Source organism: Pseudochaenichthys georgianus, chromosome 13, assembly GCF_902827115.2.
Source record: "Pseudochaenichthys georgianus chromosome 13, fPseGeo1.2, whole genome shotgun sequence".
Taxonomy (NCBI): Eukaryota; Metazoa; Chordata; class Actinopteri; order Perciformes; family Channichthyidae; genus Pseudochaenichthys; species Pseudochaenichthys georgianus.
In genome coordinates this window covers 10968597-10995774 of record NC_047515.1, presented here as the reverse complement: position 1 = coordinate 10995774, position 27178 = coordinate 10968597, and the positions used below count along the sequence as shown (strand labels likewise).

At 42.2% G+C, this 27178-nt stretch overlaps 2 protein-coding genes across 8 annotated transcripts in view; one reads left to right on the top strand and one right to left on the bottom strand.

Moving 5' to 3' along the window:
- The window catches only part of phldb1b (pleckstrin homology-like domain, family B, member 1b), a 131431-nt gene extending 122425 nt beyond the window's left edge, over positions 1 to 9006 (top strand). For all 3 annotated transcript variants that reach the window (XM_071205330.1, XM_034097025.2, XM_034097024.2), the window contains 4 exons: positions 2407 to 2553; positions 3337 to 3556; positions 4735 to 4820; positions 7924 to 9006. In XM_071205330.1, the coding sequence (XP_071061431.1) occupies positions 2407 to 2553; positions 3337 to 3556; positions 4735 to 4820; positions 7924 to 8064 (594 nt within the window). In that variant the 3' untranslated portion in view covers positions 8065 to 9006. The remainder of the gene's footprint in view (positions 1 to 2406; positions 2554 to 3336; positions 3557 to 4734; positions 4821 to 7923) is intronic.
- A 1071-nt stretch (positions 9007 to 10077) lies between these two features.
- LOC117457139 (alpha-2-macroglobulin-P) overlaps positions 10078 to 27178 on the bottom strand; it is a 43793-nt gene continuing 26692 nt past the window's right edge. For all 5 annotated transcript variants that reach the window (XM_034097026.2, XM_034097027.2, XM_034097029.2 and 2 more), the window contains 17 exons: positions 26975 to 27101; positions 25395 to 25516; positions 24627 to 24678; positions 23960 to 24043; positions 23264 to 23440; positions 22835 to 22916; positions 18536 to 18692; positions 16551 to 16625; positions 15735 to 15900; positions 14708 to 14904; positions 13755 to 13970; positions 13480 to 13598; positions 12354 to 12444; positions 12135 to 12203; positions 11895 to 12000; positions 10892 to 10933; positions 10078 to 10757 (listed from right to left, as the gene is read on the bottom strand). In XM_034097026.2, coding sequence (XP_033952917.1) covers positions 10735 to 10757; positions 10892 to 10933; positions 11895 to 12000; positions 12135 to 12203; positions 12354 to 12444; positions 13480 to 13598; positions 13755 to 13970; positions 14708 to 14904; positions 15735 to 15900; positions 16551 to 16625; positions 18536 to 18692; positions 22835 to 22916; positions 23264 to 23440; positions 23960 to 24043; positions 24627 to 24678; positions 25395 to 25516; positions 26975 to 27101 — 1905 coding nt within the window. In that variant the 3' untranslated portion in view covers positions 10078 to 10734. The remainder of the gene's footprint in view (positions 10758 to 10891; positions 10934 to 11894; positions 12001 to 12134; positions 12204 to 12353; positions 12445 to 13479; positions 13599 to 13754; positions 13971 to 14707; positions 14905 to 15734; positions 15901 to 16550; positions 16626 to 18535; positions 18693 to 22834; positions 22917 to 23263; positions 23441 to 23959; positions 24044 to 24626; positions 24679 to 25394; positions 25517 to 26974; positions 27102 to 27178) is intronic.

Genomic DNA, 27178 nt, shown 5'->3' with positions numbered 1-27178 from the left:
CTGCAGGTCGATGAGGGAGGGGTACATGTTGCAGGTCGATGAGGGAGGGGTCCATGTTGCAGGTCGATGAGGGAGGGGTACATGTTGCAGGTCGATGAGGGAGGGGTACATGTTGCAGGTCGATGAGGGAGGGGTACATGTTGCAGGTCGATGAGGGAGGGGTCCATGCTGCAGGTCGATGAGGGAGGGGTACATGCTGCAGGTCGATGAGGGAGGGGTACATGTTGCAGGTCGATGTGGGAGGGGTACATGTTGCAGGTCGATGAGGGAGGGGTCCATGTTGCAGGTCGATGAGGGAGGGGTACATGTTGCAGGTCGATGAGGGAGGGGTACATGTTGCAGGTCGATGAGGGAGGGGTACATGCTGCAGGTCGATGAGGGAGGGGTACATGTTGCAGGTCGATGAGGGAGGGGTACATGTTGCAGGTCGATGAGGGAGGGGTACATGCTGCAGGTCGATGAGGGAGGGGTACATGTTGCAGGTCGATGAGGGAGGGGTACATGTTGCAGGTCGATGAGGGAGGGGTACATGTTGCAGGTCGATGAGGGAGGGGTACATGTTGCAGGTCGATGAGGGGGAGGTACATGTTGCAGGTCGATGAGGGAGGGGTACATGTTGCAGGTCGATGAGGGAGGGGTCCATGTTGCAGGTCGATGAGGGAGGGGTACATGTTGCAGGTCGATGAGGGAGGGGTACATGTTGCAGGTCGATGAGGGAGGGGTACATGTTGCAGGTCGATGTGGGAGGGGTACATGTTGCAGGTCGATGAGGGAGGGGGTCCATGTTGCAGGTCGATGAGGGAGGGGTACATGTTGCAGGTCGATGAGGGAGGGGTACATGTTGCAGGTCGATGAGGGAGGGGTACATGCTGCAGGTCGATGAGGGAGGGGTACATGTTGCAGGTCGATGAGGGAGGGGTACATGTTGCAGGTCGATGAGGGAGGGGTACATGCTGCAGGTCGATGAGGGAGGGGTACATGTTGCAGGTCGATGAGGGAGGGGTACATGTTGCAGGTCGATGAGGGAGGGGTACATGTTGCAGGTCGATGAGGGAGGGGTACATGTTGCAGGTCGATGAGGGAGGGGTACATGTTGCAGGTCGATGAGGGAGGGGTCCATGTTGCAGGTCGATGAGGGAGGGGTACATGTTGCAGGTCGATGAGGGAGGGGTACATGTTGCAGGTCGATGAGGGAGGGGTCCATGCTGCAGGTCGATGAGGGAGGATGGAGAGTTTTCTTGACTAATAGAATGAATTCTGGGAGTTGGAGCTTAGACTTTCCGACTTTCAATTTTAAGGACCACCCTATTGACCAATCACAAACATGGACAAGCGTACTGACAGCGCAGCGTCATACTTCCTGAATGAAAAGTCAACTATAATATTAGACAAATATGAAGAAGTTAAACTTTAAACATCCATGACTTAAACACTTGATCCAGGATAAAAGCCACATAGCTGCACCTGCAAGGTGAATACAGCTGGAACAGAACACGTGTTTGAATGCGTACATTAACAGGTTTATGATATCACTGCCCGTCTAAAACACGATCTGACTTCAATTACATTTGTCTCGAGTGTTTCGTCAACTTAATGTGTTGCTTAAAATAATACTTCTGCATACAGTATGTGACACTGTGAGTGTTGCACGGCCAGATACGGCTCAGCTGACTCAGATAAGGAGATATATGATACATTATGAAGTGATATGCCGCGGACTGTACTTAATGTTACTCTGATCCGGTTACTTATGTTGTGGCCGATATTTAAGTAAGCTTTCTTAACGCTAATGTTATGATAGTCAGATTGCTCTGAAGATGGAGGTGATATTCTATTAATGTTCACGTTCACACAGTCGGTGATTTTTGCCGGCCGTCTTTCCTGCGACGGCAGCTTTTCTGTATTTCCTTTCTCCTGTAATATGACTTGATCGCTTTAAACTCCGCACACTGAGCTCTGATTGGTCAGCAGGCGGTGCTTTCACTGAGTTGAGCTCTTAGCCTGCAACCTAACTTGCTCCGGAGCAGGTTAGCCGCACAGCATAAGTTACCATGGAGATCTAGCCTGCTAAAAAGAGAATCAGCGTCGTAGGACTGGAAACCCCGAGTTTTCCCTGAAGTTAGCCGCTAAGCCAAAATCTGGCTTCGTAGTACAGGCCTCTGGGTGCCTTCAGGTCTCTGCATGTAGATATGATGTAAATAAACAAGTGTGTGTTCCTGTCTACGCTTTCATTCCAACTCTACCAAATAGCCAAGAGCGCCTTTGCTTTAGTCAAAGAGGCGGAGCAGCTCTCACAGAGAAATGGACATGAAGGTCTGCTGAGATCTGGCTGTCAGCTGCAGGCTGTGCAAAGCCCTCCATGGGTCTAAAGTACATCTGAAATGAAGCCCTCTGTCTGTCCTGCAGGAGCGAGAGGGCCTGGCTCGCCGTCAGATGCTGGAGGAGGAGAGGAGGAGGAGGGAGGACGCGGAGAAGAGGCTGCAGGACGAGACCTTCCACCGGCAGCAGCTGGTGGAGCGGGAGGTCAAGATGAGGGCCAAGAACTTCGCTCAGGTCAGTGAGGGAGAGCGGGTCGAGTCTGAGGGGACAACGAGCCCTGAACTCCAGCTTCAGGTTTTAATGGTATTCAATATTATTCAAGTGTGATCGTTTTCTACCCAGGTAACCTAGGTAACCCAGGTAACCTAGGTAACCCAGGTAACCCAGTTTTGGATCAGAATAAAAATGTTTGCGACGTCACAAAACACCAAATCTCTATGAAAAAAAGATGCAAACAATTACAGATACTCCTATGTGTGACGTTGGATCACAATTTCTAATCTTTAATTACTATATATAATAATAATATTAATAATATGTATTTAAATAGCATTTGCAAGAGTTTTAGCTCAAAAACTAATAAAAAAGCAGCAATTAAAAAAAGAATAAATAGACCATTAAAAGACATTTAATTATATAATGAAATGTATTTTAATCAAATACATGTGAAAGTAAAGGAAACTAAAAACATTAGCAATAATTAATCAATAAAAACATTTCGAGAATTAGTTTAAAAACACAACAGAAGCAAATTAAATTAAATGTTTTAAAACACTTTTTTTTAAATCAGAATTCTGATTATAATCTCAGAAAAAGCTCTTTTGTTTGTTTAAACCCAGCAATAAGAGATCTAAGAAGTAGTACTTTATTATATAGAGTCGGAGAGTGGAAGCAGACCAGTCCTTTCACTGCTGTGAGTCAGTGGAGCAGCTCAAACTGAAAACAGACTCCTTACTGCAGCACAGTTCTGAATACATCCTCTAACCGTGAGCACTGTGGTGTATTCGCTCCCCTCAGGCCCGTCCCATGACCCGCTACCTGCCCATCAGGAAGGAGGAGTTCGACCTGCGCTCCCACGTGGAGGCGTCGGGCCACAGCGTGGAGACCTGCTACCACCTCATCCTCACCGAGAAGATGTGCAAGGGCTACCTGGTGAAGATGGGGGGGAAGATCAAGTCCTGGAAGAAGCGCTGGTTCGTCTTCGACCGCCTCAAGAGGACCTTCTCCTACTATGTCGGTAAGGAGTGAGGAGGATACTCGGTGCTGCGGCGGGGTCGTTACCGGGGCGATTTACTGTTCCAATCCAGGTCCAATGGCGGCAGGGGGGAGAGGTGGGAGCGAGCCGTGAGAGTTCAGCATCCTGACAGCCTGGTGGAAAAAGCCATTTTTTTTTGTCTGGTGTATAATAATATATATATATATATATGTATCTGCTAGTAAAGATTTTTTTAAATTGTTGAATAATGATGAAGTAGCTTGTTTCAAAGGAAGAAAAGTTGTTCTCTTCATTTCAATGAATATTGATCAACATTGACTCTGAGCCCCTGGTGGAATATGATTGAATATCTAAGGAAGACTTTAAAAAAGTCAAACATGTTGGAGTATCTGCAGTAAACTTCCCATTTAGCATGTGAGGTGTGCGAGTGGCAGCAGCAGCAGACTGTAATGTGCGGCTCCAGCTCGGGGACTCTTGTTGCACTCGGCCCTTTGAAGTCCTCACAAGGTTCTGCTTCAAGCGGTTTAAGCGTACCTTGTTGAAAGTGAGGAGGTGTGCTGAGATTACTCCGCCGCTAGTTAAAACGCTCGCAGCGCGGCGCTCTCTGAGGAGGCTGATTGAGATGCACCGCTCACCCTTGTCTGTTGACCTTGAACAACGAGAGGTGACGAGTCACGAGCTAATCCACGCTAAGCACTCTGGGAGTTTGGATGCAAGCCAAATGAGATGCTAATGCAGGGCTGTTTGAATGCTAAAGAGGTCATTAACAGATAATAGCTGCGTATTAAGAGGAAATTGTTATTCCTGGAAATGAGGCGCCGTGTTTTCTACCTACTACACTTTAAGTTGGCGTGTGGAGTGTTTGTGCCTGGAGGTAGAGGCGGCTGTTGAGTTCCCCACCAGTTCCTCACTGCAGTTCTGCAGTGGCTGATGAAACAAACTGCAATGATGTACCAGAGCAGCGTAAGAATGCAGGCAAGTCTGAAAATACAATGAGAGCTCCATCGGTTCGAAACACGGGGAAAAAGTGCTGCGCTTGTCATTTCCCATCCATCACCGGCAGCCATCAATTGGTCATGATCAAAGTGTGATTCCTCCCTTCTTTTAACGCTGTTATTCTCGGTGACACCCAAGAGACGCCTGTCTTTGCCGATGTGTTTACGTCTTGGACCAAACCCATGTTATTTTCCCGCCCACAGACAAACATGAGACCAAGCTGAAGGGAGTGATCTACTTCCAGGCGATAGAAGAGGTGTACTACGACCACCTCCGCAGCGCCACTAAGGTTTGTAGTGGATGGACTCTGACAGCTTTCCTCTCATTTGTTTTCACACTTTATTTGCTTTCCTCGTGCACTCTCTTTCATTTACAACTGCACATTCTGCCGTTTGCTTCTCTTCTCCTCGGTTTGTGCTTTTGCTTTGGCCGGCTGCTGTCACAGAAGGGATTTTTCAACTTGAATATGACCAGTGTATGTATGAGCCTTTCTGTTCTCTCCCTCCTACCCCGAACTGAGCCCTGGGTGTGCAAAGCAAACACTGTGTATTGTGATGGAGTGAAGCAGCCTGATGATGCATGGTTCAGATCTGGGTTCTGTTGCCTCGGACACGAGTCTTGTGTGAACATGTAGTGTTCAGTCCTGTTCAGTCCCAGTGACAACTAGTCAAGTGGTTTTATAAAGTCCCTGCTGATAGGCGAGGTGTGGACGCCTTTACGGGCCAATGAGAACGAGTTAACATTTGTTTTAGATTCATGATCTTTTGGAACAGGTGAAAATAAAAACACAGGTAAGTGTCGTTTGTTTTAGGATATTTCTTTGCGTTGCAGTTGTTGTAATTTTACCACAAGAGGGCACTATATTCTAAATAGGACTAAAATAATCAGATTAGTGCTGATGGAAATACATTGTAAGGCAACAATAACACAGTCGCATGCCAACACCAGACTACCCTGCGTTTAAAGTGCAAAAAGAAAAAAGCCACATCGAACAAAACAAATGATTTCAGCCTTTTCCAACAACTGAAATGATCGTTTGTGTTTCCTGTCTCAGGGTTGAAAGTGTAGATTCATAGGCTCTATTGTCATGTGCACAATAGCTGCTGGTAGTTTTGAAACTCTTAAATCCCAGGCTCCTCCAACAGCACAACATATATGCAATTATAAGATTTAGGGATATAAAATAAGGAAACAGTACGTTAAATCCAATGTGCACAGTCCACTGCAATATGGGGAGGTGTGAATGAGGTGATTGTATAGACAGATATGTGTCTACGGGATAATGTGCAGCAAGGCGTTCATTATGGGAAAAGAACACGGACAGGGTGACCACAAAGCCCGATGAGCCGCTTAATACACAGCCACAATTAGAATCAAGTATTCAATTAGGAATGTGTAATCATTTTGTTTTCATATATATATGCATACAATTGAAAATGTTTCAACATTAAGCAATTGGCATGTAGAATATATGGAAATAATCAAAAAGTATCTTTTTTAATTTGCCTCCCAAGGCTTCCGTATAAAGGAGATACAGTTAATACATAACATTTCTATCTTGAGGTAGACTTTGCTTGACAATCTGGGTAATGAGAACACCAAAAAGATAAAGAACAAGCATTTTTATTTTATTTAGGGTTTGACAGAACCATTAGTATTCTCTCTTCCGTTCTTTATGATCCACGCTGAGTGCCGCTTGTCTTGAGCCTCACACATAAAGCTTTGCTGCCTCCTCATCTTCTGTGTGTGTGTGTGTGTGTGTGTGTGTGTGTGTGTGTGTGTGTGTGTGTGTGTGTGTGTGTGTGTGTGTGTGTGTGTGTGTGTGTGTGTGTGTGTGTGTGTGTGTGTGTGTGTGTGTGTGTGTGTGTGTGTGTGTGTGTGTGTGTGTGTGTGTGTGTGTGTGTGTGTGTGTGTGTGTGTGTGTGTGTGTGTGTGTGTGTGTGTGTGTGTGTGTGTGATTACAGAGGAGAAACTATAAAGTCTGAGGCACTTAGACACAAAGATTAAAATAAAAAAATATTAAATTGCTCTTTTTGCTGCACTTTTAGTGTACAGTGTTGCTGTTGTGTTTTGTTACTCTCTCACAAGAATTTCCTTCGGGATAAATAAAGTCTTATCTTAAAGATGACGCTTTAGAATGAAAGTGATGCAGAGTGGAACATGTGTGTAAGGAATACATCAAGTGTCCAGTAGCATGGGTGCTTCGCCTCCAACAACACCAGTGTAATGCAGAAGACGCCCTTAAAGGGTTACTTGTCAAATGGATTGTTGACATTCATACATCTCGGACTGCTTGACAAAAACTCATTGACAGCAAGTATTCTTGTATTCATGCTCGTATTTTGGGCTGAATAGAATACAGATGTGTCCGTCATACTTCAGTCCCAGAGCCAAGTGTTGGTTTTTCATAATGGATTTAGTGTTGTTAATGTTGAAATGTATCGTGTAAGAGACCCTTACATGGGTGACCCGGATCCCGGTGCTGCACATTATCCCACCTTTAACATGACATAATAAACCAATGAATATTGTTTAAAAATGAACGTATTGCTTCAGCAAAGTTAAAATACTCCACTGCATACCAACGGCTGGAACTGCGACATAGCAACGTAACTTAAAATGGCGGCAGCACTGAACCAGTCTCTAAACACGGCCAGAGCCCATAGTGTTCCTGTTAGAGCTCACTTCCTGTTTGTCTTCTTCTGTTGATTTTCACTGTCCTCTAGTCATTTAACCTCTTCACATATATTGGACCATCTTCCTTGTTCTTTTATTTACTGGAGATAGTGTGGCCATCATGAATCCAAATGAAGAAGAAGATTCAGTTTGCACTCTGTCGTACACACACATGCGTTTACACGTCATACAGTACACACTTTTGACAACATGCATATACAAACATGCACACATGCAGTTGAGAGGTCAGAGCGGAGGCAGCCAGTCTAGCCGGCGCCAGTGAGCAGTTGGGGGTTAGGTGCCTTGCTCAAGGGCACTTCGGCAGTGGCCCAGGAGGTGAACTGGCTCCTCTCCAGTACCAGTCCACACTACGTATTGTTTGGTTCGATCGGGACGTGAACCGGCGACCCTTCGGTCCAAAGTCCAACCCCCTACAGACTGAACCACTCCCGTTATGTTTGTGGGCGCCACATATATACAAATATTTATTAGAAAAGTATTAAATGGTGTTTTTTTGGTAGGGGTATCCAAACAAATCAGTCTTTTTGAGAATAGCTGATGTTAAATTCTTCAGACTTTTTTTTCAAACTTCCAAATCAACCAATCTAAATGTAATTTAGACGAAAACCAACTGATTTTAGATTCCTGAATAACAAAAAATTGCATTCTGAACCACTTTGAAGGTCTAATTTGTATTTTCTCTCTCCTTCTTCCAGAGTCCGAACCCCTCCCTGACGTTCTGCGTGAAGACCCACGACCGGCTGTACTACATGGTGGCCCCCGCAGCGGAGGCCATGAGGATCTGGATGGACGTGATCGTCACGGGAGCCGAGGGATACACACAGTTCATGAACTGAGACACACAGTGCGGACCCCCCCCCCCCCCCCACAGACTCTACAGACACTTCCTGTTGCCGCTCTGGCGGACACAACGCCTTGTTTGTTACTTTTTATTTTCACACTTTTATTTTACTATGTAGACACCTCCACATTTTCTACGTGATTCAGCTCGGATTGAAAAAGGGAGCCCTTGGAGGGGACACACACATCTGTATATAAACCAAAACCTGTCAAAGACTTTTAAAAAGCCTTTCTATATTGCCAAATGGAGACCTTTTAGTTACTATTTGTCGAACGTTTTGTATTTTGTTTTCATTTTTCTTTGTTCTTTTTAGAGAATATTGCCAAATGACGTCATGCCAATGTTTGAGTGTTCCATCATGAGTACGTTTAGTTAAGACAAAGAGTTTAAAATAATCCGCATTGAAAAGGGTTAATCAATTATTGGAAATATATTTGAAAGAATCTTATTGTGAATGAAATGTGAGAAAAAGTCAGTCAACAGGACCTGGAAATGATTTTAGTCCACTCTACGTGAAACATTATATATGCTCACCACATTATATATGCTCACCACACACATCCCATTTCTTCACACCATCATCATCATTGCCAGCCTAAAGCCACAGTGCAGCGCTACAGGACACCACAGGATCAACAATACGTCCTGAACTGTGCCTTGACTTTGTGTTGACATCTACAATCGCATTAATGCTGTAAAGGCCGTATGTAGAGAGTTAGCCGTTAGCATGCCTCTAGCATCCTTCCAGGCAGATATACCAGAGGCCCTGAGCACAGTGGGAATCAGCTAAGACCCCGGGACGAGAGCCGGACGTTAAAGCAGATGTTCCAAGTGGCCGAATGGTGGTACTACAGTTTTTGCCTGTGACGTCAATGGGCCAAAAAATACATTTTCACATTTACTTGCATTGGGGAAAAAAATAAAGGTAAATCAACTACCCAGTTTGAACACCTGAATAGCCCCTATTTAAAGCATGAGGGTCTACAAGTCTTAAAATGCGCTAACAGACGAATTCAGCTTTATTTCTCTATCCATTCGACTAAGACAAGACTGGCATATTGGAGGCGGGGCTTAACGCAAACTCAAGCGCTCTTAGTCCAAAACCCCGGATAAAGTGATCCTGCCTCCAAAGCTTTATCCAGTTCTCTTTATACATCCATGGCAGCTAGTTCACTGGCATTATTGAAGCTGATGGGGGAATTCACAGATAATTGATTGCGGCTGCTGTTAGCACTATGCATTGTTTGCAACTGTTAATGAACCGTCTTAAGATCACATAAACAAAAAACGCTGTTATTTTACAAATAATATTTGCCAAAAGTAAGTAAACTTGTGATATGATGCAAACCCCCTGGAAATGTGGTTATCAATTCATTTGACTATTTTTAAATATATAAGTAGTCGTTTGAACTCACACTCTGTTCAGTCACCTTTTATTTAACTTCACTGAATTGGAAGTGATAAAGACCCCTGCTTTGAATCCTCCCTGAGTGGCGGCTTGCATGCACGAGAGCGGATTAAAAAAATATCTTCAGCTTTAAAAGACTGTCGTCAAGTGTCGACCATCGCGTTGTGAGTCTATAGACGGTTTGTAGTAAACAGATTCCGGATGCCGTTTGTTTTGTAGAAGCAGACGACAAACTGTGATTTTCAGAGCATGTGGAACTCGCGTTTAGTTTCATGTAACGGTAATTTATGGTTGTGGTGCCTGAGATAGTTACACGTTTACTATTAAAAAAGAAGACTAGTGAAAAGACCTTAATATATTCTGTCCCCTTGCCTTTACTTCCCCTTCTACGGAAGCCCAGAGATATAAGTGAGAAAGAAATCTGATGATCCATTTTTTTTTTCTTAGGATTTAAATAATATCTAAAATGAAGTTGGGGAGGGGAAAAAATGGCAGATTAAAAAAAACGTTTATTTGGCCTCTCTGGGCTTCCGTACACTGCACAGTTACCGCGTGCAAACCAAACTATTCAACACTGGCAAGGCTGTTAAATCATGTCTGTTGATAGTAGCTGGTATATACATTACTGTTGTAATCTGTTGAGAAGAAAGGAAACTAAATATACTGTAAAGAGGATGCCTGAATGAAAAAAATAATATTACTATTGAAATGAAACGGTATTGTATGAAAAAGACAATTTTTACTTATTTTTGTCATTTTAGAAATTTTATTGTCGGTCAGTTACATTGAAAATGGTATGGTAGTGATGTATAAATCTACCTTTTCTATTTACTGGTACAGCAGAACACACACAGTATAACACACCTATCACTCATGAGACTGTACTTTTCTAGAAAATAGTTTGTTTCTCACACACACACACAATCTACTCGGACCATACTGTGTTATCGGTACCCTGTATGTCTCATGCGTTATTTTCACGTATGAATAATATGGATTTTGTTAAATCTATTAAAAACAGAACTGTTACACAATCTCTGTCTGCTTTTCTTCACCTCAGCGGGTTTTAATGTGTAGGTTCCAGTGTCCAGGAGAGACTAATTATTGCTTCATTGACAATGGATCGGCAAGTAGAAACAAAAAAGAAAATGTTTAAAAATTGTGGAATTCACTCAATAAAACAGTTAAAGAGTAAAAACAAATGAAGACAGTCTAAGAAAAAAATGAACATCGAGAAGTTTCTTTCTGCCAAGTGAGTTACAGCTCGTTGATGACGTCACCTGGAAGAGAAAACTTTGTTATTTACCTGTGGACTACACACATTTACTGTTTCAATACGACACTTACAGAAACCCTAGTTTTGAATTCCACTTGGCACAACAGTAAGAATGAAGTCATCACAGATGTTACTTACTCTCTGCACAGGGGGAGCAGTACTCTGTGACCGCCTCATCACCTGCAATCACCACCACAAACATCAGAAACGGGGTTGAGTAATACGAGGGAGGAAATACTGTATCGTTGTATGGAAGCCATGAGAAGTTTGTAATAAAATGTTTAATTTGTTTTTATGACTTAGGAAAACCTTTGCTAGGAAAATGTTTTAAGTTCTTATTTTATCTGTGACAAATTAAAAGTTAGCCAGGATAAACTATTTTTAGGATGCGTTTGTTGTTATTCTTATTTTGGGCTCAAGAGGCGGGAAGTGAACCATATGAATCAGACATGTTTTATTTCAGGTACATGCTCCCTGTTTTTAGAGTGCTTGGAAGTGCTTTTGGTTAAAAAAAAAAATCGGTTTATGGATCGAAAAAGATGAAAAATTGTCCTGGCAAAACTCGTTTTCACAATTGACAACATTTTAATATTATTTATCTTAGAAAGATTTTCTGAGCATACCTTTTCTATAAAGTGTTCTTGACTCAAAGACAGGCGAGAAAACAATATAAATCCAAATTATTATTATTTTTTCCCCTTGTGATCTATTTTATAAATCTTGCCTCTCAGGGCTTCCGTACATTTAGTTAACTTAAAGGTGGGGTAGGTAAGTTTGAGAAACCGGCTCGAGATACACTTGTTATATTCCATGGAATGCTCTTAACATCCCGACAGCAATGAATATCTGAAGTGCTTAGACAAAAAATACATTAAAAAAAATGTCATCTGTGGAAGCCGTAGCGCTGTAAAAAGCACGACCAATCATCTGCCGGCCCGGCTAAAATAACTGGATGGCCTACCTGCCTGTCAGCTTTCCATCTGTGCACAAACTTATCTCGTGCCCTCATTGGTCATGTGCGCGTTGGAGGAGGGGCTGTGTATTTTCAAATGAATGCTGGTTTCTCCAAAATGACCTACCCCACCTTTAAAGAAACTGAGCATCACATACATTACAAACTAAGTAACCACGAAGCTCTTACTTGTCTGGTAGTAATCGTAGACTTTGACCACAGCTGGTTTCAGATTCCTGACAGGAACATCCTCCTCCAGTGTCACACTGTATATCAGCATCTCATCCTTTTTCAACTGCAACCACAAACTCATACTTTAATATTTATGTTATCACAAGCTCTGCACACAGGTCGTAATGGTTTAAATAAATGATACAAAATAAAGGATGAATTCATGAGTCTCTGAGGCACACATTCAGTGCTTCCTACCCCGTCTAAGTAGATGTTTATGTATCCTTCGTCAAGATCCACACGCTTCACTGAGCGGTCGCTCTTCAGCTAAAAATAGGCACAGAACACACAGCCATCAGTATACACCAATATACAAATATATTATGTAGTATGAATTTGCTACAGTCTGATAGTACTAGCACAGACTACATGTGTATTAAAGTATCTATATATGTGCCATTCAGTGGAAGAACTGACCAGCTCCAGGGAGCTCTTATCCAGAATGTATCCAGACAGCAGCTTGATGTTGATGATCACCATGTTGGTTTCCTCTCTCCTGCCCTGGTACCTATACACACACACACACACACACACACACACACACACACACACACACACACACACCTGTTTGCAATGAAGTTGTGGGGCGCTGAACTGTTCTTTTGATTCTTTTGATTTATGATAGTAATGACTTGTCTTTCAAATTTGAAGGAGGGTGAGCAAGCATCTTGAGGAACATTCATCATTATCTCCTCCAACAAATATAGTTTATTTAATAACAACACTGAATATGTGAATCATAAAAGGGATTGACAGCTGATAGGAATAATATGATTGTTAATATTATCATATTCATACAGACAAACATCGATGAGACAGTTAATTCATGTACTTATTGCAGCAGATTTGGTACCCCTGGTATTGTTCAGTTAAAATTAATTAAATTACGTCTGCCACCTTATATAGTTATATGTAAGGCTTTACTGATGTGCCCAATAATGTCACCTAATGTTATTGAGTTAAAATATTAATATTGTGGCTTTCCAAGTTAACACTGATTGATATGACTGCGATTAAATCAGCATATACTTCTGCCAGGGGACGCCACCCCTGAAATTCTCTTGCCACCCCATGAATATTTTTCTAGATCTAGGTGGAGAGGTTTGAATCTGACTGATTGATTATGTGGACAGGTAACAAGTTGATATTAAGAGTACTTTTTAAAGGAAAAGGACTTCTGTAAGCAGTCTGTGGGAGCCAGAGTCCTTGTTTGTTGACACACACACACACACACACACACACACACACACACACACACACACACACACACACACACACACACACACACACACACACACACACACACACACACACACACACACACACACACACACACACACACACACACACACACACACACACACACACACACACACACACACACACACACACACACACACACACACACACACACACACACACACACACACACACACACACACACACACACACACACACACACACACACACACACACACACACACACACACACACACACACACACACACACACACACACACACACACACACACACACACAGTACCTGACATGCACAAAGAGGATGAGCTGCGGCCTGTTGATGTTGCACTTGGTCATGGTGTTGGTGGTGATGTTGAAGGCAGAGAAGTCGGGGGGAGGGGGGATGTTGTAGTGCATGGAGATCTGAGAGACAGGTCATCACAGTCAATACACAGTGCAAAGGAACAATACGCTTTGATCAAATAAAAAAAAAAAAACATCTTTGGACTGAAGGAGGCCCCTCCTCCGACACAGTATCCAGTTCTCTTTAATATACACCCATGCCCCCATGCCCCGTACCTGTGCCATGACGCAGCTCTGGCCCTGGGCCCTGACGGTGTATTCTCCGGGGACCTCGCTCAGCTTCTGCTCCTGGTAGAGCAGCCTGTTGCTCTGATCCACTCTGAACTCTGTGTTCAGGCCTCCCAGAGACGTCACCGTCACCGCCGTGCTGCCCTCCGCGCTGTAGGTGGCCGCGCCGTACTTAGCCAGGGCCTGGAGGGCCACCACCGTGTCCTGAGGGCCAGAGGGGTCACATGAGGAACGGAAATGTTGGTATGAAGGTGTTTTAAATGTAACCTTAAAATATGTTTTTATCGAGATACATCAGGGTTACACGTTTAAAACAAAAGTTATAGGATGAAGTGTAACAAGTAAAAGTCCTGCATTCAAGATCTTACTAAGTATATTTTGATCCCAATATTTGTTGGATCCAAGGTGTTAAATGGTGACTGATAGTAATCATTTTGTATACTGCTGCTGAATATCTTAACCTACAGTAGATTAGCTTATAATGTGTGTGTTCAAGGTAACTAGTGACTTAAGCTGTCAGATAAATAGAGAGGAGTAAAAAGGTCGCGTCGGCTTCCAATTCCAAAGAATAGTAGAGTGTATAAAGTGCCTAAAGTAGCATTAAATGAGAAAACTCAGGTAAAGTGAAAGTACCTGTCATCAGGCCAACATTTTGAGAAACCCCTTGGGAGTATATGTCTAGGGTTTATAACGGTACCTGGTCTGTGGGTGTTTTACGTTACGTACAGTATGTGTTTCATAGTTGAGTGGTGCTCACTCATTAGGAGGGTGCCATCATTGCAAGCATTAAAAGATTTTAGCAGGATTAATATACTAATAACATTTTTTTTAATGCAATTGTTGCCTCAATCAACTCTCTCAGCAGCTGATGTTTAAGTTGCTACGCCGGGTGTCACTAAGAAGAGTTTTCCCATAAGCCACCTGTGTGTGATGCGTGTTACCTGTGTGGAAGAGAAGCCCCCGTACGGGTTCTGCTGCTGGGCCAGCCAGCGCACGATGCTGGAGGAGTAATCCAGACCGAAGTCTGGCAGGGCCGGACCGGAGAGCAGAGCCAGCAGGACGTAGGAGGTCATCTCCACCTCCAGAGAGTCCAGGCCTTTCCCAGAAGCCCCGGCTCTGTCCCAGTGACGGGAGCCGCCTGTCAATCAGAACCGTTGATTCATCCTTTAGGTAAGCAATGACCGACCCTGTGCACTAGCTCGGTGTGCTAGCTTTTGTAAGAGAACTTTTAATCGTTGTTTGGCAATGTTTTCTAAATGAAGGTGGATAATCCTTAATGGAGGTTGAACTGCATGTTCTAAAAGCATTCATGTTTTCTTCAAGGTGAGTTTTGATTTCTCGTTGAACTTCAAACAGAAGCTATATATATTGTTTATTCTACAACATAAGTGTTATGTATTACTTGTGACTACAAATGCATCTGCGCTTATCTGTTCAGTCTTATTGTCTCTTGTGGCTAGAATCCGCATTAAAACAACAATATTCTGACAAAAAAGAAATCTATTATTCCAACATTTCATTTTTAACAGTTTAGTTCTTAAAGATAAATGTTTGTTTTTTTTAACTGCCTTCATTGCTTGAAAAAACAGCTTACAGTGCACAGAGTTCAGGCTTTCCACTTGAACTAAAATCCCACTTACGTTTAATATTTCTTTACGTCAGATTGCAAGCAATTGTTAAAGTAGTTAAAGAGAAATATGAATGTGTCCAAGGCTTACACTACAACATCTACTTCCTGTCAGCACTTCCATTTGAACAGTTGTGCTGATTTCTTTTAAATCTGACTGATATTTGAACTTTGCAGTTTTGTTTAATACTATTTCATGCTACAAACTCAGCTTTAGTAAAACATGTATCAATGAGACGGTGTTTTCAGAGGTCTAGCCTTTCCCAGCGTTATGCTCGTGTTGATGTAGCATTAACTTAGTTTAAGGAGAGGTTCAGATGTTGCCGATTCCACCGTCTTACCCTGCGTGTTGGACTTCTGGTTCAGGTAAGTGATGAGTTTGCTCCTCGTCTCCTCGTCTCCAGCCAGAGTGAAGGTGTAGGACAGCAGCGCGGTGGTGTACAGGTTTTCTAGCTGGGAGTCCACTGATGCCTTCAGACAGCTCAAGCACCTCTGCACCACGGGGTCCTGTCACACAAGGAGGGAGAGAACTGTATCAACCACAACAATTAACCATATTCATTTGGTATACGAATTTGAAGTCATTTGAACGGAAATATTCAAACAGTCTATTTCAAGATGAAGAGTCAAAAGAACACAAGCGCACATCACTGAAAGATAGTGAAATAGTGCATGTGTTGTACAATTCCACTACATGTGTTAGGGTAACACTTTAAGTAATAGATAAACATTTATTTTTCCCCCTGTTAATTATTTACAATAAGATAATCCTTTTTAAATGACAAGTTGCCACATTTTTGTTGAATTAAAGAGAAACCCACACTAAGAAATATACAAAGTTAGAAACAAATAAACACCCGTGTATTTTGGATGTTTTACTCTCAAAATTGTCTGAAAGAGTTACGGGAGCAAATAGCCCAAAGTTGTAATATTTACCAGGGCATGAAAACAATGTTTTTATGTTTAGTGTTTGACTTAATAATTAATCTAAAGGATCCAGGTTGCAGAATATTTACAGTAAATGTATCATTGTTGCAGTACAAGCACCTTTCAGACGAACATCATATGATAACATCTCAAATCAGGAATGCAACAGGTGGATATCAACAATGAAACAATGAAAGTTCATCAGAGTTTGAGTTGTGACCGAGACTCACCGAGGTGTTTGTGTCGAGCTCCAGCATGGCAGCTGTGATGTAGGCCGTCAGAGACACATCGTCACTCACTCCTCCCTGTTAGAAACATCACAGGAGGAGCAGTCAGAAAACACTTTTATTCATGTCAGTGTCAATACTGGCAACTTAAAGAACTAAAAAATGCATGCACATGGCACACAAGTTGCTATTGCGGTTATGTTTAATATGATATTTATTTTTGTAGGATCCTGCAAAAGCTGCACTTCACAGGTGTGGGATTCTTTACACTCAACACTATTTTATTTAACGATTTCCATCAGAATTTAGGGTGCATCAGAGCACTTGTAAAAGTAAAAAAAAAAAGATTAAGATCATGGATTTTTTTCTTTTTTGGTCTTGCTGTATCTTATAGGTCCATTACATAGGCTGGAACATGTCATTGGCATGAATGAGCTGGGCAAAGCTGGTGCAAGCCTAAATGATTCGGGGAGTCCCACAGGGTTCTGTACTTGGACCTATTCTATTCACCTTATATATGCTTGAGAACATTTCCATTAACTTTCACTGTTTTGCAGATGCTACCCGATTATATCTATCAACCTATCAATAATCTAAATGAAAGTAAGTGATAAGCGTTAACTTTAAGCATGCGTGACCTGCAATTTTCAGATGTTATTCGTAAACAAAACTGAGGTGGACTCATCACTCCTTTTAATAGGCTAGTAGAGGCTGCAAATGATAAACAGCTATCTATAGCTAAAGTTATTTCCAGCCATAGGCTAATAACAAGCTAATCTATTGCAGAACACATTTAGTGGCTTAAAGACTGACATCCATTGAAACGTTTTAACCATGTTCTTGGTATTGATAGGCCGTTATCCTAAAACAATGTGTGAAACATACTCAGCCACAGAGCCCTTTATGTGCAGGTTTATTCATTTGGTGACAACATTGATTCAGTTACTGCTGATTGGAAGCATTTCTGTGTTTTATTACAGATGCACGGCCCTCGGCTATTAAACTCTTGATTCAATCTAAATGAAGAAGCGTGTGCAAACTTCTGTTTGTCTAAAAACGTTTATGCAGTGCTTTTAGTAAACACTGCACATGTTTCGTCAAGTTGGTGAAGATGTTTTTTTATTAGCATGTGTTTTGGCACATTTGTGTTTTTATATTTGCATTGTTTTTGAAAGTGAAGCACGTTTCTCCTAATGGAAGTGTGTTGGACCTGGTGTAGCACATTTGCACCTGTCGCCCACCGCAGTAAACCCTTTTCTATCCACAACATTACATTTGACTGGGCCAGAAGAAAACTGGGGCTGCAGATCTTTATAACAACACACCTTATCTCATTTGCATCCAAAGTGTTCTTGTGATGAAAGTGAGAAGGGTTACGGTATTGAAAGTGTATGATTAAGTTAGATGTTCAACATGTATTACAAGGTGAATGTGCCATGTATTCAGATTGTATTAAGAACGTCCTAAGTGGGAATCTCTGTGTGTGTGTGTGTGTGTGTGTGTGTGTGTGTGTGTGTGTGTGTGTGTGTGTGTGTGTGTGTGTGTGTGTGTGTGTGTGTGTGTGACTGAGAATAATCCGTCGCTCTACACAGTAATCAGCTGATTAATCTATTTTAAAGAGCTTTTTATCTAATACAACTACTTTCCAAAAAACATAGGTACCGGCAGATGCCGCGCATCTTTCATTCATTTTGGTGTTGGTTGGCTTCATGAAATGTTGTAGTTGGATCGGCTAGAAATAATTAGTTTGGGATATTTCCTCTGCCGTTAAGAGTGTGCTGCTTGCTGGCAGGCCTGGGGCTATCCTCCCTCCCTGCACACAGCTCTCAGAGACAACATGCAATTTGCTCCTCACATTGAATTAATTCTCTGGTTTATGTCTTATAGGAAGAAAATCACCCAAGCAGAGCTCTAAACGACTAAAGGCAGATGATGTGAGACACTATATTCCCAGCTAAAATGTCCAAGTTTCAGACTGATGTCGTCACCTTCATGCCGTTGTGGAAGAGTTTCCCCACAGATCTGATGCAGCCGTCAGGCCGCTGGAGTTTGGAGAGCCAGCTCCGGGCTTCTTGAATGTGCTTGTCTTCCACAAAGATGTACGGTTTCGCCCCGCCAAAGGACTTCATCACGAAAGAAGTCAGCCTGGAAGGATACAAACACAAAGTCTTTATAAACAAATCCAACCAAGTGGGCCTGTGTTCAGTTACCCCCAAATGAACCCAGCCTTGGGACAGTTACATAAGAGCCGTCCGTCTCTGACTCAGAGTTGCAACACAATCCTATTCCTCAGAGCCCACAATAACGATGGGATGTAGAATATCCACATATTATATTCTGATTAGTGCTGTACATAGATTCAATAATAATCTGTGATTAATCACATTCATTTAAATATTAGTATTTACTTGGAATGTTTGGGGGGAGATAAAACAAATACATGTGCGGCTATAATAAAGACATTTGAGTGGTAAGAAGGTTTTTCACTTTAATACAACATGATTTCTGAATTGTTGCTAGGAAGCTCGACAACTTCCCGACACTCTAAAACATCCGGAGCATTAATGTGGTAATGTGACATCCCTCATTTTAATATTGTATTTCAGATGTAATGCGTCAAAAAATGTTCACATTAGATATATTACATTACTAAACATTTAGTCTTTCTAAACAGTATTGGTCAATCCTGCTGATCTTTATATTGACCATTTAAAAAGTGCACAAGTTGCACACTTGGGGGCAACAAAGCAAGCTCCACACACAACATTGACCAAATTGTCTGTTAAGGCGATTATTGCCATGTTGTTACATACTCAAAAAACATTTCCGCAGCTGTATTTCCAAGAGTAATGAAAAAATCAACACATAACCAAATGCGCAAATGTTCATATAAGATGCTGATAATAGTAGCTTGGAAATAAATATATAACATTGATTTGAATATACTAAGCCCTTTCATTCAAGTTTAGACCATTCCAGCCAATCTCTGTTTGGAATTCTAATTAAATGAAACACTTGAGAGCCCTACTTCCTGCTCACCACAAACACACACCCACACCTCACTGACTGCCAAACTGCCCAGCACCCTTCCAAACAGAAACGGGTTTGTTCAATCCCCGAGGCACTCTGCTTTAAGCCCATTAAAGGCACATATTAATATTCTCTGGCAGGTTACCCATAAAGTAAATGATTAGGATGTTTGGTTTAAAACGCCAAAAAGGACTGTGTGTGTGTGTGCGCGCGTGTGCGTGTGCGTGTGTGTGTGTGTGTGTGTGTGTGTGTCTCCCACTGTGTTAGCATGTCATTTTGTTCTTTCATCAAAGGGAGTGTGTGAGATTTGAGCTGAAAATACTCAGTTTAACAGCAAAGCTACAAACATTTTTTTTTAAGAATCTTTTAAAATGTTCTTAAATCACTGATGCAACTGCAACATGTCAAGTTATATAATCATGAACATTTTCTATTATTCATATTATTTTGATTCTTCTATGGTTGTCAACTTTAAGTGCCGGGTGTGTTAGAGAGTGAGACAGTGATTGATGATCCCAAAGGCATTACTTTTTTATATTCTTACTTACAACCTAACTAGCTTTTAAATTCAGACTAGAAAACATTTTAATCAAAATGTTTTTAAAACCAATTGGATAATTATCATTTGTATTATATCTATAGGTTACTTACGTAACCCCAGGTCTCAGAGTAACATGTAGTGAGATGTCTCACTATGGGAAGCGCCTCATCGCGGAGCAAACAGAAGCATCAATCTCATTACGCCAATCCTGATTGGCTGGTGATCTTGACGTCAGCGTCAGGGAATCCACCCCCTATAAGTAGCTTGCGCTACGTCGCGTGCGTCATTCAAAATAAGCACCTCTTCTCGCTTCACCATAGCAAGGAGGGCCGTCTGGTGAGACATCTCACTACATGTTACTCTGAGTACTGGGGTTACGTAAGTAACCTATAGTTCTCATTCATAACACTCCGTTCGATGTCTCACTATGGGATATTGTAGCTCCCGTATTGCCAGATGAGCTTATCTCGAAATTCACCAAACCAACCAGAACTTAACAGGTAGAGCTCTGACTCAACAAGGTGCCCAGCACTGCTCGGGCCACACTAGGAGCAGAGACGTCTAGCCTGTAAAAGCGGACAAAAGTGAGCGGCGAGGACCTTCTCGCCGCTGCACAGATGTCTTGGATGGCAACACCCTTGAACAAAGCCCAGGATGTAGCCAGGCCCCGAGTAGAGTGAGCCCGCAGACCTGAAGGTGCTTGCAAACCCCGACTCGTATATGCCAAAGCAATTGCCTCCACAATCCATTGGGAGAGCCGTTGCTTAGTAACGGGTTTGCCCTTGTGAGGATTAGCCCAGGACACAAAGAGTTGGTCATTATGACGAAACTCTTTTGATCTGTCCATATAGGTGCGTAAAGCACGGACTGGACACAACAGATCCGGCCGCTGTTCCCCGGAGGAACACAGCGGCGGAGGAAATGCCTCAATGTCAATTGGGGTACACGAACCAACCACCTTAGGTATAAAGGCAGGGTTGGGCTTCAACAACACTCTCGTTTGCCCTGGGGCGAACTGAGTGCATGAGGGATGTACAGATAGCGCATGAATGTCACTGACCCGCTTGGCGGATGCCAAGCCCCAGCTTGGTAAAGCGTTGGGCTCCGTTCCCGCGTCTCTTGTCGCCACCGGGTCCCAGCCTGACACGGCGCGGGACTCCGGTTCTGCAGCTGCCGCTGTTGATGAGCCCCAGACCGACACAGTGAGGGGCTCAATCTCTGCGGCGGACGCCCCCGCGTCTTGATTGCCAGCCGGCAAATCAACGGACATGAGGGGGTCCTGTCCCGACAAGCTAGCTTGACGTGCTAACCGTCGGCGGAGGCTCTTTACGGTGAAGCGGGCACAATACCCGCACGAGCCGGGGTTGTCAATAGCCTCCTGGGCGTGATCCAGCCCGAGGCAGGACTAGCAGACCTGGTGTGAGTCTGTGCCTGATATTTTCAACCCGCAGCCGCAGAGCCGAGCCTCCGAGTTCCTGACTCCTCTGGTGTGAGGGAGAGAGGCGTCCATCTTGTTCGCCGCGTGGCGTGAAGAGGACCCGCTCGTAACAGGTATCCGGAGAAAAAAAGAATGGTGTAGATCTTTTTTCTCAAAGAATAGTAACTGGTGTGTTAATATTTTTTAATCTTTTCCTCCTCTGTGAGAGAAAAATAAAAAACGTCCTCGCTACCGTGGTAGTGAGGGAAAGCAAGCTAGCAACAGGTGTGTTGTTAGCTTGAAAAAATCAAAACCTTACCTTAATTTCCGAGGAAAGAAACGGCGAGGTCGATTATAATACTAACTGGTGTGTTAGCATTAACAGTCTTCTTGCAAAGCAGAAGAGTAGCCGGCGAGCAGTATGTACAGTAGTGGTCTTGTGTATTTTAGTAGAGGTATAAAGCATTCACACACAAGCAATTAAAAATATGCTGAAGGGAAATCCAAAGTAAAAATCAATGAAGTTTGAAAGACAAGGAATAAAAGTAATCTTTTCCTTAATTTAAATGTAATTTACTAAATCTAGTTCTTGTTGTGCAAGTCACCAGTGCCTTGTGATAAAGTTTTTACGCGTAGATAATAAAATGTAAGCCATATATTCAACAGCAGAAAATCCGCGTTTAAAAAAATATGTATTCTTTTGTGTATATGCTCTGCCCAAAAAAAGGCCTCTTTATTGGAGACTCCCAAAAAAGGCCAGTGAAAGCTCCCGCAAACCCACACTGTCCCAACATTTCCTAATCCCCCTTTCCAAATGTGCTTTCTGTATCGGTGAAATTAAAAAACACTTCGGCCCAAACCCCCATCATTTCTATTATTATTTTTGTATTATATAAATTATATTTATATCAATGTTACTATTATGTCTTATTCCTAAATATGTCATCTAATTGACTTTGCATCTTTCAAATGTATTTTCTTTAAATGTAGTTGTTATTTCTTTGTACAGCAGTCTTGGTTTTTTAATAATTTAAAATGTATAAATGGCACATCACAGAACAGACGCATACAATGCATTTTAAAATAGCAATGATAAAAATGCCTCTTCTAATAAAAGGAAATGTGTGCTGTGCTACATCCCAACTAAAAATGTATTCCAAAATAAGGCACAAAAGATCTTCTTATCTAAAAGATATGACACTGGTTTTGCCATCAGCTGTTAATAAATATAGCGAATGTTAGGTCATTAGCTTTATCCTAATCATCATGTTGTTACAGATGTTGAGGATGTTTACTGACCAGGTGTTTCCAGACTCATCGCTCTTTCCGAAGGCGCTGTAGGAGCCGTCATCGTGCTTGTAGGTAAGCTCCCTCTGATATCCTGCAACAATCACACACTTACAAAACAATCCCCTTTGCAGACGGACAAAAAAAAAAAAGAAGAAGAAGAAGAAGAAGAAGAGTGCTTGGGGGCTACACTGGTTAGGCCCTGTTGTTTCACATGCTGGTGAGACCATGATACAATCCCAGCAGGCTGCTTTAAATAATACATCAAGAGTCTGACGGCCTATCAGATGTCAGAATACTGCACAGCATTTATAATACTTGGAGACGAGATTTTTTTCAAGATGACTGAGGTGACATTCATGTAACATAGGGATCTACTGTCTGATGCAACACCTGGTGAACTATTTTCCACTTTCACTGTCTGTCAAAGATGGCACTCACCGCTCTCTAGGAAGCGCGTGGCTTTCTCCTGAATGTCCTTGGTCAGCTGTTCTGTGCTTTTCAGGTAGTTGAGGATGAAGATGTTGGGCGCAAACAGCACCATGTTCTGCTCCCCGCAGCCGTACGGCATGGCCAGGAGCTTGTCCAGGTTCTTCATGGCCCGGCCCATCAGGTCCCCTGCAGGAGCAACAGGACAAATATAACACCCTCTCAACATTTCATTCTTCGCAGGTTGGAGGGTGAAAAGTTGGAGCAGTCAACGTTAACGCCATGATTGATCTGAAAACCGCAACGCGTTTAGAAAACCAAGTTTGACCCAAACGTCCTGTATTTTCAGCACAGATGTTTACCATGAATTGCATGGCAGTGAAAAGGCTGAGAAAGCAGAGGAATCTGGACAAGCTACATATAAAGTACAGACAGGAGAGCTCTCCGTGACAAGGTCAGTAATTCAGAAATACTGTTTAAGTTAAACCATCCGATTTCTCTCACCAGTTTGTCACGCCACCACATCTCTATTTGTTTTATCTCCCACCAAAATACAAGTAAATGCTATTATATTAAACTTTTAAAGATTATTATTGTGAAAAACATGATTACATTTTGTTATTGATTGACAGCACTATTAAAAATACAGGAACAACTAGTATTGATAACTAGAGTTAAAATAAAGACAAGAGAGACTGTGTGACTGACCCAGTACAGAGACAGAGGCCCTGGCTGAACCAGCCACAAACATCTCGGGCATCAGAAGGGAAATCTTCTTCTCCACAGGCCCCTCTGGAAACAAAGAAAAATGGTTAAGAAAAAAAACCTTTCCCAGCTTGAAGAAAAATGCCTGTATAGTAAATAAAAGCAGCAGCTAATTAGCTTAGCATTTAACCGCACACATTTCTTTTGAATGGATTACCAAAGAAAAAGGATTAAAAACAACGTAAAATGATAATTCGTGAGTTTTAGAGAGAAGAAAACAACTAGGCTAGCTGTTTCCCTATTTTCCTAGTCTCTACGCTAAACTAAATTAAGATAATCTGCTCCTGGCTTCTTAGTGATGAATGTTTTTAACAAAGCAGGGTTGTATTGAGTCAGTGTATTTAGTTTAGCAACCGTATACAGCTGTTATGCTTTTGTTCTAACATGGTCTAAAATTACAACTATTTCACACATACTCATCTGCAATCCGACAAACACAAAAGGCTTCTGAACAATGAATGAATAGTGCAGATGAAATTGTATCATCCCTCACACTCAACCCCTGACCCTGACTCTGGTCTCCATGACAGAATGAGAGATAATCAAGATGGCCGTTAACCCCGAGGCTTCAGATTACAGACGCTGATACACAGGTTGTGTGTGTGCTCACCTGCAGGACAGAGGAGAGCGTTATGACTGACCATCTGTGGTGTTCCTTCAGCCTGGTGGAGAAAGAGACAAAGAGAATTAGATTGGGTTGAAGATATACCTCAGGAAAACTGGAAGGCATTGTAACAAGTGCAACATTTGTGTGTATCCAGCTTCAAATACAAGTTATTCCTCAGGGTGCAAAAACTATTAAATTAATCAATTTGAAATGCTGTTGCCCTGGGCACCATGTTCCTTCATCAACACAAACAGTTCATTTGGACTAATTCCCCAAACTAAAAATAACATTCATCGTCCAGCTGACCCAAACTAGTAAACCAAACGTGGATTAATCGGCCGTTGGAAATACTGTAGTCCCAACATTATTGCACCTTAAAGTTGGACCCTTTAAATAAAGTACATTTACGATTTTCGTCTTCAGTAGAAAGAAATGGCCAACGTGCCATAAACAGGGAATAGACATAACTGCCACTATCATTCATCAAAAAGACTGGCCACAACAAAGCCAATTAACAAATATAACAGGGTAATACATTTGTGTTGTCTAATGATAAAACAAATTCTAGTATTTTATAAATTCCTCTTTAGAGAAGGCTCTTCAGATGCAAATACACTACCAAACATGGTGTGCAGCTTCAGCTTCATTCTTCTCAAATCCCTAAAATACATTTTCCCAAATATTAATGAAAATATTGTCCGTATCAGAAGTCAAACTCTTCTGCTCATGCCACCTTGTTTCTCCGGTGTGTTGTGTTTGACAGAGACTGACCTCCACCAGCAGGGTGCGGACCACCGTGTCGATGCTGCCCATGTCGGGGACAGTTGCCACCTCGTTGCCACACAGTATGTCAGTCTTCATGGCTTCAGCGCTGACCTTCAGATTCACCTGACCTGTGGGTACACATACAGTCGTATTGATTAGCGCTTCCTGTCACCCTGTCACTTTTTGTGTACGGAGGCAGAAACAGTTTCCCCGTCTGCTTTTCAATCCAACTCATTATCCTCCAAACCGCCTGTCTGTTTTCCTTCCTCCCCCTGTTTCCCCGTGTTATTCGCCCTCATTAATCCCAATTTGCTGCCTTATTATAGCGCTCCATCTCCCACCCCCTCCCTCCCTTCACAGCCCACAATCCTTCACACGGAGGACAAGTACAGATCAGCCCCCGAGGGAGAGGTTTCGGAGTGTTTCGTCAGAGATACTACCTGACTTGTTAGTACAAGTAATTGTCAGCATTCCTTAAGGGGGAGTTAGAGGAGCGCAATTTGACATTCATCAGAGCCGCGTCTCCATCACTGCTGATTGAGGCTGATAGAAATCCTCAGCTTTCAGACCAGGCAGCGGTAAAACAACAAGCCCCTGTCTTTGCTTCCAGCAGTGCAGACGCAAAAAGCTGCCAGTGCCCATAAAGCAGATTAATTAGCTTGTTCCGTCTCATCTGTGAGTGGAAGTTTAGCAATGACGGAACAAACAATCAGTATTCAATTATAAAGATGAGAAGATTGCATTATATTATTATTAGCAACAACAGTCACTCGGAAGTATTATTTGCCGTAATTATGAGGTAAAGCCGTGACTAAAATGAACAACATCTCAAACAGTCAGCCAATTTTTTATTGAAGCTGAAATCTTGTACGGATCTTAAATTCAAATCCAGAACGTATTGTTGCCAAGGTGCCCCAGAAAGAGCATTGAAGCTTACACATTTGGACCATATTAGTGTTTTAGTGTTCTAGACATCACTACTTCAAACCACAGTGTTTCATGATTATCATTAATATACTATCTCCAATATGGATGTCGTTTTTGTAGTTTTTAAACAATTTCCCCAAAAATATCTAGAAACCTTATAATTGATATTTTGTCAATCAGAATTTGATACTTAATTAACACCCTATGTATGACATATAAAAACATATATATATATATTTCAGATGAGATTTTTGGGTGTATTTCTTTCTGTGATTTTTCTCACTCATTGAAAAGGGAAAAGCTCACTCGGCAAATGTAATGTCACATGTTTTTGCACTATCAGGAGTTTAGTTAAAAAGATCATAGGTGGATTCAAAATCAATAAGGATGTTTTTACAGCATACATTCACTCGTAGTGCTCTTTTTAGTCATACAAATCTAATGTTACTAAGCAATCATTCTAATCATGTTTTTTTCAGGAGCTTTAAATGGTCAAAAAGGCCAAACTCTTGTTTTAATGTCCTGTACAAATAATTAAGATCTTTCAACAGACCACCAAAGAATGGAAACTACGTGAACAAAAACACTGACTGCTACATACGGTATAATTTGCAATAACATGTTCATGTTTCTAAACGGAATGCGCCAGCCATCAGTACCTAGGGCGGTTGGAGTTACAATCCACGAGAAGGTCCTGCTCTCCTCTCCGCACAAACACACACTGTACTGGCAACCGTCGCAGTTTCTGGAGGTGTACTGGTCGGAATCAGCCAGAGCGATATTAACCTGCGGACACAATCAAAGACAAACATAATCAGAGAAATATATAAAATACATGTCTATTATCATCCGGTCGGGGTCAA